The sequence below is a fragment of the Argiope bruennichi genome, chromosome 9, assembly GCF_947563725.1.
Source record: "Argiope bruennichi chromosome 9, qqArgBrue1.1, whole genome shotgun sequence".
NCBI lineage: Eukaryota > Metazoa > Arthropoda > Arachnida > Araneae > Araneidae > Argiope > Argiope bruennichi.
Window position 1 is genome coordinate 120,122,209 of NC_079159.1, and position 19,216 is coordinate 120,141,424.

The 19,216-nt window shown below is 26.3% G+C and overlaps 1 protein-coding gene across 1 annotated transcript; it reads right to left on the minus strand.

Moving 5' to 3' along the window:
* Nucleotides 1-207: 207 nt before the first annotated feature.
* Nucleotides 208-19,162, minus strand: LOC129984724 (DNA polymerase beta-like). The gene is made up of 13 exons (XM_056094668.1): nt 18,909-19,162; nt 15,039-15,163; nt 14,721-14,795; nt 14,575-14,633; nt 11,270-11,319; nt 8,992-9,043; nt 7,386-7,440; nt 7,205-7,277; nt 4,911-4,981; nt 4,733-4,819; nt 2,395-2,444; nt 2,124-2,263; nt 208-957 (listed from the first exon to the last, which is right to left on the minus strand). The coding sequence occupies exons 1-13, from the start codon at nt 18,973-18,975 to the stop codon at nt 863-865; spliced, it is 999 nt and encodes a 332-aa protein (XP_055950643.1). The 5' UTR covers nt 18,976-19,162; the 3' UTR covers nt 208-862.
* Between the last annotated feature and the right edge of the window lie 54 nt (nt 19,163-19,216).

Sequence of the window (19,216 nt, forward strand, 5' to 3'; positions counted from 1 at the left end):
TTAGATTTTTAACACTACAGATATAATATAAAATGCAATATATAAGAAATGTATTTATTGAAAAATTAATAGTTTTGTGCAGAAAAAAGTTTACTATTTTATGTATAAATTTTATATGAAAAGTAAATAAGAGAAAAACCAACAACAAGTTATGTTAAATTTTCTTTAATTTAAAATTGGATTTCTATATAAAATACAACTTACATGCATGAAAAAAAGCATTTATATATTAAGATAATTTTTTCCACTCCACCTGACTTCCTGTTTCTTTCTGAATACTTAAAAAAAGAAGAAGAAGAAGAAGTGACAAATAATTTAGAATCTAAATAATCTCATATGTACATTTAGATTCTAAATTATTTGTCACTTCTTATGTGCTGGAAGATCTATAAGGATTTTTTAATACATTCTAAATTAATTATAATACATATTTCATTAAGCACTTCAGAATTTTCATTTTTTTTAAATCCTATTTTCTGTGAAAGTTGTTATCTCAAAGATTTCATTCATTTCAAACATTAATCAGAAGTTTTATTTCATCATATGAGCAATGAATGTAATGATATTGCAAAGAATGTAATGACATTGCAAAGAGATTCAAAATAGAGCTATTCAAAAAGAAAAATACAAATAAGTATATTTAAAAAAAAGAAATAATATAAATTATTTTAATGCATTTGTGTAAAACAATTTTAAATGCACATTTATCACACACAGCAGAAAAATACCCATGAAAATTTTTTTTACAAAACTACATAATAACAAGCAAAGCTATAAACAAACTCAATATATAACAAATATCTACACATTTCAAAGATGAAATATAAAAAATGATTTACAAAAAAATTCTTCAGGCTGCATTTCATACATTTCTTTCATGTGGCTCCTTGTAAGGATAGTTTATATAATCAAATATGTCTTTCTCTGATGTAACTTCTAATGGTTCCCCAGGAGTTCCTAAGAATCAAATAAGCAGACATAAGTTAAAATTTAAGGCAATAAAATAAAACTTTCAAAACACACAAATTTCTTAATTTACACTAAATTTTAATAAATAGACAGTTTAGAATTATTATGTTGAATCCATGCCTAAAAGTATCCAACCACCATCAAGCAAGTACAGAGTTTTAGCAATGACAGCATTTCCTGCAATAGGCTTCTCTGATCAAGCAGAATTCGCATTATCCTCTCAATTTTCGTAGGTACATTTTTATTAATTATAAAAAATAATGTACATGGTGCATGTTTGCTCTATAGGAAAGACGAAGAGTTGAGGAATTTGGCACAAATATATGTTGGCAATTTGTGAAGTTAGAAATGTGAAATTCGGTGCAATTCTTTTTATTTGAAATATTAATTAAAAATTAAAAGAGATTTTAATAGTTTTTCTGACTCTAGTTTTTAATTAAAGCTTTGAAGCATTTTTTATTTTATTTTATTGTATTATATTGCATTTTAAAAGCAGTTACATGTTTATAAATCGACGGAAAAAAATAATTTTAAACTTGTATTTTTTAATGAGAAAAGGTCTAAGTTATAAATCTCAATGTCAGCTCACTCCCACCCCCTCTCCTTTTTTAATGATTATAACTTTTTTCTCTTTCTTTATTTGTATAAAAGAAGGAAAAATAAATTCATTCTTTATAAAGCACTGATTTTTAAAACATTCATTACATACATACATTATTACATTACATTCATTATATAATATCTTTAACCAGTTTCCATAAATGTACACAGATTTATTATTAAAGACAGAACTGGCTTAAAAAAGATTGGACTATGTAATGGCTACTGTGAAGCCAGGAAACCTTAATGAAAAAGAAACAGTAGAATAGTATCAGAAAATGAGATCTTACAATGAGGTACAATAAAGTAGTCTTACATTTAAGGCCATTTATGGAGTTTCTTAAAACACCTTCTATTAGAATTTACTATTTTAAGTATTTATATTAATTCCAATTGGAAATAATTGTTATAACAATGAGTGCATATCAGTTTCATACTTTTTAAACAGGTTAGTTATTCAGTTCTTGAGTAGTGAAAAAAAATGTCCTAGATAGACAAATCTCCCCTATATATTTCTTCGATAACATTCCTAAAATAGAATCAAATGTAATTACCTCTAGATCCAATTGGGCGAATGCTATATTCATTTATTGTGAAATTATGTTCTACGGCATGCTGTCGCATCTGCTGATTGAACAAACCACTGCCAGTAAAATACAGTGTGGCACAATAATACTGATCATGAGGAAAAACCCTGAAGAAAAAAATTGCTCAGATCATTATATTTAATCGACGGTCATCATTATATTAACGGCTAATCTTTATATTAATTGGTTGATTATATAAATGGCTAATATTATCTCACTTCTATTAAGAAAAACAGACCTGATATCAATTCTTCGAAACGGATATCCTTCTTTAAGGCGGCACACTCCCTAAAAAATTACTCAATTCATTAAAAAGACTGTAAAAAAAGTACTTTTTTCTAAGAGAAAAATACATTACTACAAACATTTATTATTATAATGAAATGAGTAAGTTGGATTTACATTTGGAAAATATTTCAGGAATTATAAAAAAATAGGTAGGGAAAAAACATCTTTTTGGAAGAAAAGTATATAATAAAGAATGAAGTTTCCATACATCTATAAAATGAATTAACAAATTACAAAATCATAAATTTTTCAAGAAATTGTGGTGAAGGAGTAAATTTTTTAAAATAATATATTGATAAACATAAGTAATTCAAAAATATGGACAAGTAATGAACTAGTTAGTTGATCTCAAAATTAGATGTGACATAAACTAGAAACATAACAGCTATGTTTAGAACTGAAAACACTGTAATTCAAAATTTCTTCTCAATTACAGCTTTGATGGTCTTACAGTTTTTATTTGGTATTTTCAGTAAATTTAAATATACATATCCTGCCATTTGAGGAAGAAATGCGGAGGAACTCCATTACTGACTTTTAATAAATTATTGGTTTTCTTTTATTTTTATTTCACTTATGAAAAAAAAAATTCATAGAATTGTCATATCTGATACAAATTATCAATACAGAAAAAAACATAGTAAAAGAATAAATTTCTCAAACTTTTCCCTTATTCTCCCTATCTTCCAGGATTTCCTGACTGCATTCGACTTTCCCAACTAGCTGGCCAAGCAATTTCTAACAATTTCTGTAGCAAAAAATGCAATCTGAAAGCTCATTTTAATCGTTTTTATATGTTACAGCTAGGGATTGCAATACCGGACCAAAAGTTCAATACCGGTATTCGGTATTTTTTAAATCTTAATACCGGGATACCGGTTTTAATACGGTATTAGAAATTTTTGAAAAAGAAAGAAAACACAGGTGTTTCTTTGTTTTATTTGCCTGTTTTATTAGAGAGTGTAAATATCACAAAAAATAATTTGTAACTTATAAATTATAACAGTATATAATCACAAAAAAGTAAAGAAACATTTTATTTATTTAAATCACAAAAAAGTGTAAATATCACTATTCAGTCTGGGGTACTATTACAACTTTTTGAAATGTGATTTAAAAAAACATAATGCATCCATTGTACTGTCATTAAACCTGAAAAGTAATTTTGTGTAAAAATGACCAGCTGTCGAAAACGCTCTTTCGGTATCTACGCTAGTTGGTGGTACTGTTAGCAATGCGCGATATACTTTTTTTCCAAGTATTTACCTCTAAATTCCTGATCTTCAAATAAATCGATTTTCCGTCGGATGGTTTTGGATATAGCTGATTTCTGTATTGTATTTTGGTTCGTTGAAATTTTTTTATTTATCGCTAGTTCTAATTTTTGTTCAAGAGACAATTCCTTTTCACTATCGACAGTAGTGACATCATAATCTTCGATAATTGAATTCGAATTGATAATTAATTAGCTAATTAATTGCCCCCGTTATGGAGACATAAAAACAAAAACGCATACTATTTTGCTATGTTCGCGATACCTGAACATATAGTGGAGAAATTTTTAAAATTTCCAGTAAATACCGAAAAACCGGTTTTTAAATTTGTGAATACCGGTATTACAAAATTGTGCAAATGGCTCAAAATACCGGTATTCGGTATCCCGGTATACCGGTATTGCAATCCCTAGTTACAGCTTTTATTACTCCACATTTAGGATTGAATGCATCACAGAAAGGAAATTTAGAAATGCAAGAGAGATCATTTAAAAAAACTGAAAAACAACTCTATCCACTTCACTTTTTTATCATTAATAGCCAATGCTCTGCTTACCAGAGGAGAAAATCTTGAGATAATTATACTGGTCTAAATAAAATGACTAAAGCAAAAACACCTTATAATTTTTTTTAAGATTAAGCTTTTCAGTACTGGCCTATGCCAAGAAGCTAAAACATAATTTTTGTCATTAGCACAATCCCCAAACATGGGAAGAGTCTAGAAGAATGCCAGGGACTTCTGAGATATCATTTATAATAACATAAACAATATTCAGTGAAAAAAATCTAAAGAAAAAAATGGGTTTAAATTATTCCAAAAAAAAATGCTAAAATCACTGAACTATACAAAAAAAAAAAAAAAAAAAAAAAAAAAAGGAAATTTATTCTTAGAATATTTATTTTTCATACAAAAATATTGTTAATTTTGATACATGTGGCATCAGGTAATAAATAATAAATGGAGAATCAGAAATACCTATGGCAATTGTTATCAGAAAGTTAAAATATCAATACCATATACTTAGCTTCTCCGAGAGATAATGTATCAGTTATCAATCCTTCTTTCTCAAGCTTTGAGATAACTTGCTTCAAAAGATGAGGCTGAAAAAAATGTAAGAATGAATAACTCATAAATACTGGATAAAACTAATTCATAACTAAGGATAGTAAAAATAGTAAATATTGTGCATACCTGCTTCGGATCAGTTGATGAATAAGTGGGATGTGTCAGCAAAATATCGATATCGCCACTTTCTAATGCTCCTTTTAAAATAAAACTAATGTTTTATACTTGAATATTGATTTAAAATTACAAATACTGCATTTCTTATTTCATATTTGAGGTAGAACCTGCTTCATCTTTATTTCAATACCTACAAATCACAACATTAAATACAAACAAGCCTACATACAGATATAACACAAAAATCGTTCTCATTATTTAATATCGAATGAAACAGTGGAATATAAACAAACCACTGTAAGAATTTCAAACAGTTTCATTGAACATTTTTATAGTTGCATTTAATGCAACATTTCCCTTAGCTAAATAATGAGATACAAAATACTCCATTCATTCAGAAAAAAGATGTAAAAGAGCAAGAAATAGATGTTAAACAGAAAGTTTAATCCAATATAAAAATACACTTAACCATTGTCAGATGGATAATCACTATGACTTGTCAATGAAAATTGATGTTCATATCTTCCAAAATTATTAACTCACAAAAAAGTGATTTTTTTTTTTTTTTTACTTATTTTAAAACTTAAAAAAAATTATCTTTTTAATGATATAGTTAGTTTATTATACAATTTTTTCTTCATTTTAACAGATTTTTAAGATTTAATTTGTTACACAATCTAATCTGCAACAATGTTTATAATGTGATGATAAAAGTCAAATACATCTATCAAAAAATTCAATCTCTTATTTTTGTTAATCATTAACTCTCATTGTCAATCAAGTAGTTGATCAATCAATTTCACTTCTGCTCTTACTTTGTAAAATATACACCTTTTAAGTTGCACATGCAGTAATTTGCAGTTAGCCTGATTCAATTAAATTCATATTTTTTAGTCATATGAAAAAAGCAAGATGAAATTTAAAAAATAAGAATACATTCTCTCTATATATAATTTATCATTTTAAAAAGATTTTAATTTGGATGAACAAGATGATAGCTAAAAGTGGCTAGTTTTTACTTTTATACATATGAAAAATCAGAAAAATACAAAATGATAAGCAAAGTATAAAATTTAATCATAACAATATAAATACAGTCAGACCTTGCTTAATGAGTAACTCTCGTTGCAAATGATTCACATAAGGAGCAAAACAAATATAAAAGAGTGGCTCACTTTACAAGCAGTGAGGAGATATCGTGACATCATATGCTAGCTTGGCCTTCATCAGCTGTTAATGAAAGCTTGTTTGAACAGAATCCTTATATCCTTATTCTTATTACATTATCCTTATTATCTGTAAAGCCAGCATTGTCAAACATGCCTCCAAGGATTTTCAGCAAGTGTCTGAGGAGCTTTAATTGAGGAGAAAATGTTTCTGGCAAATATTATAAGGATAAAAGAAGGTTGCAGTGACAAAGATGATTTTTTGGGGAAAAAGATAGCCAGAACTACCAAAGAACTTATCGATCTGCATTCTATGTCACAGCATAAAGCTGCAGAGAAGATTTAATCAAGAGAGGAGGAAATAGCAGATTCAATGGAGCAATAGCTTTCTAGTAAAATACAACACATGCTGAAGGCATGGAAAATCATTACCCCAATCGTTGAGAACATCCTACTAACCAAGCAGTAATTATGTTCACATCAAAATCATTTAACAAAAGAGATGTTTCTCATATTCATCAAAATTTGAAGCATAGTCAAAGACAAATAAATGTCTTTAAACAATTTTCTTGTAAAAAAAAGCATGCTTTATAAATGAATTACATAACTATAAATTTGAATATTATTTTTTTTTTTAGAATGGAACACATTGTTCTTCTTTACATGGATTCTTATGGGGAGAAAATTGTTTTGCTAACAGAATATTTATATTATGAGTTAAATTCAAGAACAAATTATGCTCATTAAGCAAGGTTCCACTGCATAAAATATAAATTAATGAACTGTCTGAATATTATAGAAATATAAATTATTGAATTTTTTCATGAAACTTTACTTACAAATACTATAAAATTTTATTTTTAGAGAATATATTAAACAGTTATTTTTCAATTATTAAATAATTATTTTTACTAATAAAAATGCATTTGAAGTTTCAATTAAAAATATTTAATTAAATTTTCTCATTTTTCAAAGTATAATTAATTTATGCAAAAAATTAGTTTTCAGCAGTTTTTTTTTTAAATTTTATTATTATTATTATTTAGTTCAACAGAAATTCTTTTTAAATTAAAAATCAAAATTTAAATCAAAAAATAAATGAAAAGAAGGAATTAAAACAATGAAAAATAAATTTACCTCTTCTATAACTTCCACAAATTGTAACTATGTATTTTTCATCAATACCATGACAAATATTCACTATTTTTTTCTAAAATGAAATTCAAGTTTATAAATAATGTACACATAAATTTCAAGTTTTTAGACAACATACAACATATTTTTACATACGTATCATAACAATAAACAGTAAACATACCTCAAATTCTTCCATTTCTGCATGAGGTATCTTTTTCTCAAAATCATCAAAGTATCTGAAATGCGTAAGTCTATAATATAATCTATTTACACATTATTATTTCTAAGAGAGTTTGTGCATTGATCGTACAGAATATCGGTTCTTCCAACTTTTTTTAGAGTATGAATAAACTTATTAATTTATATTATTTTTCACATAATATTTAAATGTATCAATAATTTAACATAATTTTTTTTTGAAATTTCCATATTGAAGCATACAAAAGGGGAAATGGTATGCCTCTTTTCATAGAGAAAAACTTTTTTTGAACTTTACTTTAAATAATTCATATGTTAAATATCAATGCTTATTTTCCCATCTTAAACTTCTCTCCTAAAATAGAATCTGCCATTATGTAAGCTGTCAAAGCTGTGCATAAGTCAGACACAAGACTATGATATATATTACCCACTTTTTCTTTCGTACGAATGAGATATCTTTTGACGATCTTCATGTGTGTACCAGGGGGTGTTTGTGGGACCCCAAAAAATCCCCTGAAACTTTTACGGACTTACTACCGACATTTTGGAGTTTCGAGAAGGCGGGGGGGGGGGAATGAAAAATTACGATTATGAAGTATTGAATGACCTAATTATAAAAGTTCAATGAATTACTTTTTTTGCAAAATTAAGACCTTTGAACCCAGGTCACGTGATCGCACATCTGGTCGAACGAAGTCTCTCCCTTTTTTTTCTGCCGCGCCTAATTGCCGAAAAGAATCCAGAAGAGAATGTCCGAGAACCGGGGGAATGAGTCATAACTCGCAATAAGGAAAGAACAAAAGAGAAGTTTTTCCCCCCTTTTCACGCATTATCACTGCCTTTGGAGAAAGAAAGGAAAAGTTTTCACCACACACACTGACCTTGCATTTTCTGCTTTCAAAGCAAACAAAATTACCCAGATCAAAATAAATAATTCATTATTATTCCTACTTCCTTTTGAACGACGATCCCCGGAATTTCCGGGTATCGAAGCTCAAAATCCCCGGAATTCCGGGGTTTCCCCGGAGCACAAACACCCCTGGTGTACTGCTGTATAAAATAAATGCTTCTAATGTTTTGCAATATTTATAGAGATTACATATATGATTATCTCCAACATCACATAGTTATTTAATTTAAGTAATTTATTGCAAAATTTAAAAAAAAACATCTACATTTTTTGAAGAGATGAGGGTATGTTTAGAGATGAAATTGTAGTCAAAAATACAATTTTAATACAACACAAGATATGTTACAAACAGGATCTGAAACTTTTTTTTTTTTCAGCATGGAAAAATGATTTGCAAACCTAAAATTTGAAAACAAATAAAAAAAATGAATAATTAATAATAAATAAAATTTAACTCTAAATAAATATAAAAATAGCACATCAACACAAACTTCCTCTCACAGATAATTTAGTCCAACTACTAGGGTTAAGTTACAACTACATTGCTACTGCCACTGCCACCACATCTGCCACTGATAATTATTTCATCTTATTATTGGCAGTATCATTATTGTCAGTCTTAAGTATTGACAAAAATTTTAAGCAAGTCTGAAAGTAATGAAACAAATGTACTAACTTAAGACCAATTTTCTGCTGGTGATTTAGTTTATCCACATTTTTCTTCAGATCTGAAAAAGAAATAATAATAATAATAATAATTCTATAAAAATAATAAAGTGCAGAACATCAAATACAATAATTGTATTCAGGAATTTAATTAATAATAATAAATAATTAATAAAATAAATTTATAGTCCCTGCTTCCCATGAAGAGGAATAAAATTACTAGTAAAGAGACTATTGTTTATTTATAACTGCATATATCAATAAAAACATTTTAAGATGCCTGGGATTTTTTCAATTAATTTCGATTATCTTTAGTCCATAGATTGTATTAGAATCAAATTTCTGCTTCAGCTTTACTTTTATTAGCAAGTGCAGCTAACTATGAAATATTTTAAAATTTCAAGAACAAATTATGCCTTAAATAAATGAGGCACATGAAATCATCTTGAATCCATTGCAAACAAATAAATAAAATTAATGAAGCAGTTTCATTAATTGCTATTCAAAATTTATTAAATAAAAGTTTTTCTTAATTATGTAAAATAATATGATTACATAAATAAATGCAACTGTTATATGTCATGAAAAAAGCTCAAAGATTAAAAAAAAAATGAGCATGATGCTTGTTTCTAGAATAAGAATTGTGCATAAAATTAGCTTTAAAAAATCTTGGCATCAAAATATATGTCAGACTGTCTTATTAATAACCACAAATTAATAATATATTGCAAAGAAAGTCAAATAAAATGCACTTTAAAGAAAATCTTTCATAAAACGAACCTTTCTCATCATTATTTTTATTGGACTTTTTAAAATCATGGTCAAGTAAATTTAAAAATTTTATATCTGCATAAACCTTTATAATTTGTTACTTTAAATGAATATCTGTAACAAAATGACTAAGCAGATACCCTTCGATTACAGGAAAAAATTTGACTCTTTCATAAACTTGCAAAGCACTTCATCATTTTATAAACAAGTGATGAAAATTTAAAAATCTCTATTTTATATGCAAATTTAAAATTCCTTATTTTCTTTCCTACTTTGAGAATTTCACATCATGATTGAAAATACAGATTTCAGAAAAACATATATAGAAATAAAAAGAAAATGTATCTATTCTTTTTTAAGAAATTTATTAAATCCTCATATAATAAAAGGAGTAATTGATCTCAAAAGGTATTTTCAATCACTATTCCCTATTACAATTTGGTCTTCCCTTTTTTCAAAAAAATAACTAGCAAGCCTTTTTAATTTGACAAATTACTTTCATCAACCTGATACAACTGTCATTTAGCAAAACTTAACTATTCTTTCAACATTAGTACATAAACATAGTTTGCAATGTCTGCCTCTCTTTATTGATGGAATGGAACCAAGATCACAATTGGTTGGATTTTGTCTGTAGATCTAACATAAAAATTTGTTTGCACAAAATGTGCGGCTTACAGAATTGATTAATTGCAACCTATTATTGATTTTATTACACTTGTGAGGGTCTAATAATTTAATGACACAAAATCATAACTGAAGATTCATGCAAAAAAGGTCAAAAAGTTGTGAAAGAAAAATCCAGCAAGCATTTTTAAATTAGATATGCATCATTTTGTAATGATATATATGAAAACTACATTCTTTATTAGGTACCTTTTAACGATACATTTGCTTTCATAGTTAATTAAAAATTCAAATGCATGTATGTATTAAGTTCAGATAATAAATATAAATTACCTTGCTATTTCTCCAAAATAACAATGTCAAACAGGACTATTATCAACTAGGCTAAGGACACAAATTAAAATGCATTTGAGAAACAAAATTATACATTAAAAAACTAATAAAATTTTTACTCATAACATTACCCCTAAATTTTATTTTTTTTGTTATAAACAGATTTTTCTTCACATTTAAAAAAATACGAGGCTTTGATACCATATGGCAGAATCAAAATGTAATTAAATTGATAGACAGATTAACAATTAAATTATGAAATCTTCAACTGCACTGTTTTGTAATCAAGAAGTGATAAATGCAGAAAATTTCACAAATCTAGCATAACAGAAAGTGAATGAAAAAATGATTACAAAAATCCATCTTTACAAACAAGCAAAATTTAAATTTAAAAAACCAAAAGTGAAAAAATAAAAGAGTAGGCATTTAATTTCATTATTAAAAAAAAATATTACTAAGATCAAATCTGAAGCATGAAAGTGTTTTAATACACGTATATAAACTAAAATGTAGCATATTGAGTAATGTTAACAAAACAAATTATTTCAATATCATACCTTCAATAGTTGTTATTCCTTCTTTAACAAATTTCTGAGCAGCAGCTGGTCTATATAAAACAAGATTAAAATCATTTGTAAATCATAATTCAATAAATCATATTAGAACTATTCAGTAAGATAGGACGCTACTTACAGCCAAGCTTAAATACGGTCATTTCTTTGTATTAAGCTAATAATGAATTGCAAAATAGTTGAATGTTGCTCTAAAATTTGATGAATTATCTAAAAAAAATGTAGATTTTTGTCTAGAAACCTAATGATGGAACTGTATCATCACATTAATTTAAAAGTATTCATAAATATCTGTATAGTTACATTTGCATACTTTACTGGGAACCAAATGAGATTTTGCATACTTTACTGGGAACCAAATGAGATATTGTAATATAATTTGGTTTGTAGAAGGTCATAAATACTATATCATTTCAGCTTCTACATTATTTCAGGGAGGAAATAAAAATGCCTCAGCTTAAAAAAACTCATTGAAAATTACTTGGGAGCGCACAAGCGACAATTTGTATACTTGAAACACAAAAGCTTTTCAATAAAATGCATAGTTTTGTTTCTTTATGTACAATTTTTTTTTTCTTTCTTTTGTTCTTTCCTATTGTCCAACTTAAAGTTAAATATTACTCATTTTTTTTCTTTCCACATTTCCTTTTTGTAACAATTTAAAGTTACAATCTACATATTACAATTGATCACTATTTGTATAAACAATTACTATTTGTTTTGTATAGACATAAAATAAGATAAGATATATAGTGCATCTAAAAAAATTAATATTAAATGTGTAATCTCATGTTTTGATCTTCCTGAATTTAATTTTATTTATAATTATATATAATGAGAATTAAAATAACGGCATATTAATTTAATAGCATTTGAGACTTTTGCAAGAAATTACACAATTAAAATACAAGAAAATATAACTTGAAAACATAAAACAAATAATAAATACTAAATAAATAGAAATGGTCTTTTTCTTTTTATAAGATATAAAATATGTTATGCATTAATTATAACAAAAAAGTATAAAGTTTGAAGTTTGTTTTTATTTCAATATATGGATGGTCCCTTATGAAATTTTTGATTCAAAAATATTTAAGAATAAATTCATTCTTTTTTTTAATACATTTTTATAATGATATATAATGAACTATTCTAGAGTAAAGCTGAGTCATTCTGTCTTTTCTTGTGACTGTAGGATTCATTATGACATTAATAACAATTAAAAAATGCCTATGTGAACATGTCTGAATTGCATATTAATTGGTTTGAAAGATGCTGATAAAAAAATTAGAGAATAATAGATATAAACTTTCAGCTTATAAGATATAGAATTTAAATCTTGGAGTATTATATTAACAAATTCTACAAAATATTTGATGAGATAAAATTTAAAAAAATTTATTATGGCGTTGTCAAAAATTATGAAAAACTAGATAGAACTTTCATTTTTTAGTTTTAAAAAAATAGAAGAAAAATGTGACTAACTATATTTGTAGAAAAAAAAAAGGAAAACCAATTGAAATTCATTACTGCAATGAAAAGGATTGCTGCAGATTATGCATACAAATATTTTATCAAAATTTTCAAAACTAAATAAAAACTGCAAGACTCTTAAACTGAAAAAAAAAAAGTTGAATTTTATGACTATGAAAATAATTTTTGTATGATAATATTTCTAAGCAAAAAATTGGGAAAAGACCAAAATTTTGCTTTAATTAAAATCCTAATTCATACGTAAAAGAAAAATCTTTTCCAAATGTGCACTCCATTATATTTACATTATATCCGAAAATATATTGGAGCTAAATCTGATATTTCTAAGTCCAAAAACTCCTTAGAATAAAATAATATCATACACATCTGCATGAGAAGGGCAAGCAAACTTGCTGATTAGGAAAATTTATTACATTTCATGATCAATTAAAGAAATATTGTACTTCTAAGTTGTTTGAGCAAGGTTTTTGAAAGTTCAGGCTGTGATAGGTATTTAAAATGTATGCTAATTTTACAGTCTTTGTGGCTTTTCTATTCATTGTATCCATGCACATGTCTAAATTTTGATTATGTAACTTCTAAAATTTGAGTTTTGATATAAAAGTAAAAACAATATAAAATTCAAACAGTGTAACAGCTGTTAGTTTAGTGTAAACATGCTCATAAAAATATTAGAATAGTGTCTTGATTTCAGATATTTTTCATCATTTAATTAGTATTTTTCAAGAGTTTGAATTATTTAGACAATAAAAAAAGTCAATTAAAAATTATAAGAATGTGATACATTAGGTTGAAAGAGAGCTGAATATTTTGATACATCACATTGGGCAGGAACAGTGACAACTTTCATTTCAATTAAATTAAACCTTTACATGATTATTTAACCACAATCATGTATTTTATTTTAGGAGATATGATGGAATTTCAAAGCCATAAGATTTGAACTTAAATTTAAAACTAAAAATTCAGTGACGTTCCTTTTAATACAAATTCAATTCATTCAAAAACAAGTTAGTTTGTAAAAAATTATGAAGAATGTAATATATGCTTTTTAATTTAAATATTAAAAAGCATATCTGAAGTGTTTTTTTTTTTTTTTTTTTTTGTTGTTGTTCAGTTAAAAGAACATAAAATATAATGGTCTGTTAATTGGTGTACATGATTTAAACTATTTGACTATTTGTAAACATAAATGTCATCTATCTTGAAAGTCTTGTCATAATAAAGCATAATATTTTGTCTCCTCATATAGAATAACAATGTAAATATGTGAGGATAACAAAATAGCAACAGCTTGCTTTACTGCAGAAAATCTCATTGGAAAGAAAAGTCTTAAAATTGAAAAAGATATACTAATCAGAGAAGACAATTCTAGGCAATGGGGAACAAAGTAAATAAATATTTTTTAATTAAAGTCTTCCATAAGTCATTTTGTCACAGCAGGTCATACAGGAAGAGATTTAATAATGATTTTATTAAATATTATTTGAACCAATTATAAAACATTTTATTGCTACCTTCCATAATTATGATGTATCTGTCTTGCAGATAATTCCAACTAATCCATATTCATGGGCACTTTTATAATTACAGTGCAGATGTAACATATAGTTACAGAATCTTAATTTTCAGATAATACATCTAATTCTGAGTGTCATAATTGTTATATTAATTAATAAATAAACTTATTTTTAAAAAATTCCTGGAATAATTATGAAATGTAGAATAAAAAAAACTAAAAACAACTTTACCATAATAATCATGCACAAAATTAATAATTATATGAAAAGCCTTACCCAATTCCAATAACTTTAGTCAGCAAATTTATTGCTTGAGAGGTATCATCTTTTCTAATCTAAATTACAACAAAGATTAAATGAAAATTTTTTGTCTACTTAATGTAAAACAAATTTGTTCAAAACCAAAATATTGAACTGTTTACTTTTTCAAGCTTTTCAAGTTTCCCTGTGTCAATGAATTCATCAATTTTGTCAGCAATTTTCTTTCCAACACCCTTCTAAAAAATAAAGCATTTTTTTTTTTTGTTAGAATTGTAAAAACATGTATGCCATAAATTTAAGCTTTGGGAATACAAATGCATTAATAAAATTGCAGCTGCCACCAAGTATGATCTTGGTGTTAATGTGAGTAAATTAGTACCTTTCCATAAAAAAGTTATCACTACAATTTGATGACATATTATATGAGAATTGAGATTTTGTGAAAACTGAAGAATTTTTACATTAAAAATCCATCATACCAATGCCTGAGCTTCTTTACCACTTTTTATTCTCACAGGATGTCGAGCCAATGAGCTTGCTGCAGTACTATAAGCATTGTATTTATGGATATTTCTATTGACATTCTTTTCATAATCAGCAAGCTCTAAAAAAAAAAAAAAAAAAAAAAAAAAAGAGAGAGAGAGAGAGAGAGAGAGATAGAAAAAATATTATATATATTTATGCATATATATGTGTAAACATTTTTTTTTAAATGTAAATATATTTTTTTAGCAGTTTCACGGCCAAAAAGAAGAAACTTATTAAATTTAAAACTTCTATTTATTTCACCACAAGAGGTATAATTTATGTACAAAAAATAAGTGGTAAGAAATATGTCAGTCTACATCATAGTACAAGAACAAAATGTTTCCTTTCAGTGATTTTACAATGATATTTTAATAGGGATTTCTTTGACATGCATAGACTTAAGAAAGGGAATTTTAGGTATCTTTAAAAGAACATTGTACGCATTAAGGATTTTTATCCCTTCACTCGGAATGGTAGAAAATGCTGAAGTGAACAGTTTTATAGAGAGCATGTATAATTAATTAAATAAAAAGTGGAAATTGGATCAGAAAGAGACCATTTTAGAATGAAGTTAATATAAGGAAAATTAAGATAAATATTTGGAAATGAATTAAAAAATCAAATAAACCAAATAAAAAAGAATCCGGAAAAGATTTTCGGGTCACAAGGAATCATTATTAGACCTTTGTCTGGATTTCCTCACAGAAAAAAATCCCTTTCTTTGAATCCCTGCCTGAGGGTGACCCTTGAAAAAGTCTTCAGGCCGGATTCTTTTTTATTTGGTTTAATTTTATTTGGTTTATTTGATTTTCCTATTAACTTGATTTTTATACTTTTGTATCAATTCATCTGTGTTTTAGAAGTAGCTGCAGTTGCGCTCTCTAAATACTATGAAGTTTCTTTCCTTTTCCGGTTTTAGTTTGAATAGGTAATAATTTTTAATTGTAATTTCGAAACTGTTTTGTTTCCTTTTCAAACTATTCTTACTTTAGATTGGTTATATATATATATATATATATATATATATATATATATATATATATATATATATATATATATATATATATATATATACATACTTAAAACTATACCACTAATTGTTGACCAAAATTATTTTGGCAACATTCACTTATTATTGATTTATTATCACTATTAACAAAGCAGCAGGAAAATAAGGAAGTCATTCCAAATAAGGAAGTGTATATATTCATTGACTCTACAAACCTTAATAAACCCCAGATAGATGGTGTTACAATTACATAGGCATATAAAAGTTGCTACTATCTTACCCTAAAATTCCGAGGGACGGGATTTCACTGAAGAGATCTATAGTCTATTTAAACCACAGAACTTATATTCCTTTCGTACATTATGTCAGTGAGTACTTTTTCTAAATATTTTAAATTAATTTGGAGGACATTCACAACTGATTAATAAGATTTAATATGAAAATTTTATGACTATACATGTTTTAATATAAATAATTTTGGGTAAATAAAAAAAAATATATATACACACATTTTTGACTTACAAATAAATCACATTATATTCAGAAGTATATGGTAGTTATTTCTGATCTTTGTCACATGCAATCATAAAACACCTGTCATTCCAAAAATTATACCTTAAGTATGTGTTGAAAAACCAAATATTTTATACTGATTATGATATGGTAATAAACAATTTGATTATACAGTAAGACATGTTTCAATTCTAAAAGACCACTAAATAATTCATTTCAGTTATAATTTATCTTTCTTTATTATATAAGAAAAACTTTCAAGACATGATATTTTTTATGGCCAATGACAATTTAGGATAACATAATGAACAAAGAAATTTATTGTAGTGGCTAGTTAAAGAGTCCCAAATAAAATCTCAATGAATTTAAAAGTATCTGGATAATTTAAATTTCCTTAAATTAATAAAATTGATATTTTTATAAAAACATTTAAAATAAACAGTTTTAATGTCCTTTATCATTTACTTTATAGATACATGCATCAAGACATTCAAAAGCAATACAGCACTGTATATATTTTATAAACTATCACCAACCACAAATATACAAAGATAGTTTTTCATTGCTTTTCCGCCATTAATTAAAATGTTCAGGAATGCAAGAAATGATATGAAACATTAGTGGGATTGCTGCTATGGCTAATGCCAGTTATCTTGGTATAATTATTCAAGAACCTGAGTTAAAATAGAAAGTTATGTTAGCTAAGCAAAAAGAAAAAAAAATCCCATCCCATTAAGCAAAAGCTTTTTTAGCCACAATTTATAGAAAAAAAGCTGATTTTCTTTAAAAATTTTGGTAAAAGTAAAGTTTAAGGTACGGACCCTCGCCAAATTCTACAAAATTCGCCAATTGTCCTCCATCTTAGATTGCTCCAAAATGGCGCTATTTTTACTTAAAAAATGATTCTAATGGGGGGGCCAGTCCCCCCAACCCAACCCCCCCCCCCCGACACAGAATAATTAAAATATCATTAAAAAGACTAACTAAAGCAATTTTTACTTAAAAAATGATAAAACAGATAAAAAATTTAAACTTTTAACGATTCTAATGGAGGGGCAGCCCCCACCAATCCCCCGATTAGCAAATATTAAACATATTTAAAGCACAAAAAGAAAACATAAAAATGGTCAAGAAATCCATCCATCATTCGAATCAATCCTTTCAACCAAATTCATCTTTTTCCCACATTTACAACACACATACTCATTAGCAATCAATTTCTCATTCATACACCATTTGAAAATTTTAAGGAGAACTAGTCCACATTTGTGTTGCCCAAACTTAGAAGAAAACTTCCAACTGTCAATCTTACAACAGTGAACAATATGTGAGTTAATAGAAGACATTTATCTACCAGTTTCTAAATAATGTTGATTGAAAACATAATTTGAAAATAGAACTAATCTTCATATTATAATTCTTCAATCATGGAATGCTTGACTACTGATGAAGAAATTGTGTGATAGTTAAGAGGACATTAAATCTTTATTTGTGTATGTGTACTGTTTAATGTTTATTTGCTGACTACAAGATACGACAACAAAATACAGCATGAAATTTTTTAAAATGTAATGATATTTATTCTTGGATAAATGGATTTAAATTCAATTGCAACAACACAAACCTTATAAAACATGTCATAATATGTAAACTTAATGGTTTATATATAGTTAAAGTAAATATTTGACAATAAATAGAATTAACAGAGGATATATCATTTAACTTTTTATTAAAACATTGAATAAAATTAAAAAATTAGAAGCTTGGAAGACAAAGAAAAAAATTACTGTTCACCTTATTATTGACATGACAGGATAGCACAAATGGTTAACTTGAAAGCACTATGTGACATCATTAACCTTTTGGTTATTTTTTTAACTGTTATATGGCTACCATCATAAAAATACCAATTTTTTACCTGATACCTAATTTTAATGCCAATTTTGGCAAGTTATCCTTTGAAAAAACAATTAATATTTAGCAATGATATGATGTTAAAAAGTCTAACCAGTTAACACATTATTTTTAAAAAATGAAAATTAAACAAAAAAGTTTTCTGTACGCAATAAGTGTTTTTATGAATATGCCTCTAATTGGCAATAACAAGAGTTATTATTATTTTTTTAATCTTTGAATTGCTACATGTTCTGGTCCATTATTTTCTTAAGTAACAGTGCTACATAAAATCTTATAAGCAAAAAATTATTTTTAATGAAAAAGTTTCGCACTACGTAGTTATTCCAAAAAGTATTAATTCTCATGTATTACCAATTACAATTTTATATAGTATTCCATGTACCTTGCAGAAATTCGCAAAAATCACTGTTGGGGCCTTTAGATTCTGCAGCTTTTCTTTTACTAGTCATTATCAGAAGATAAAGGTCACAACAAAAATTTAATTTTACAGGTAAGAATATTCCTGTGCCAATTAGCTAAAAAAGAATTCAAAATTTATTCAACTAATGTTCCTTTACTCTACAAATAAATAATTTTAAAAGAGAAATTTTTAAATCGTGCCGCACTTTGTAAATAAACAAATTTATAATAGTTGTTGCCAATTATATAATTACATATTTTAAAATAAAAACAATTTTGTTTAACATTATT

Excerpts from the sequence above, each read along its gene's own strand:
- LOC129984724 (XM_056094668.1), bottom strand. The coding sequence starts at position 18,975 with ATGACTAGTAAAAGAAAAGCTGCAGAATCTAAAGGCCCCAACAGTGAT. Across the intron at positions 15,164-18,908 it reads TTTTTGCGAATTTCTGCAAG|AGCTTGCTGATTATGAAAAG; the intron begins GTACATGGAATA and ends TTTTTTTTTTAG. Across the intron at positions 7,441-8,991 it reads CAGCAGAAAATTGGTCTTAA|ATACTTTGATGATTTTGAGA; the intron begins GTTAGTACATTT and ends TACGCATTTCAG.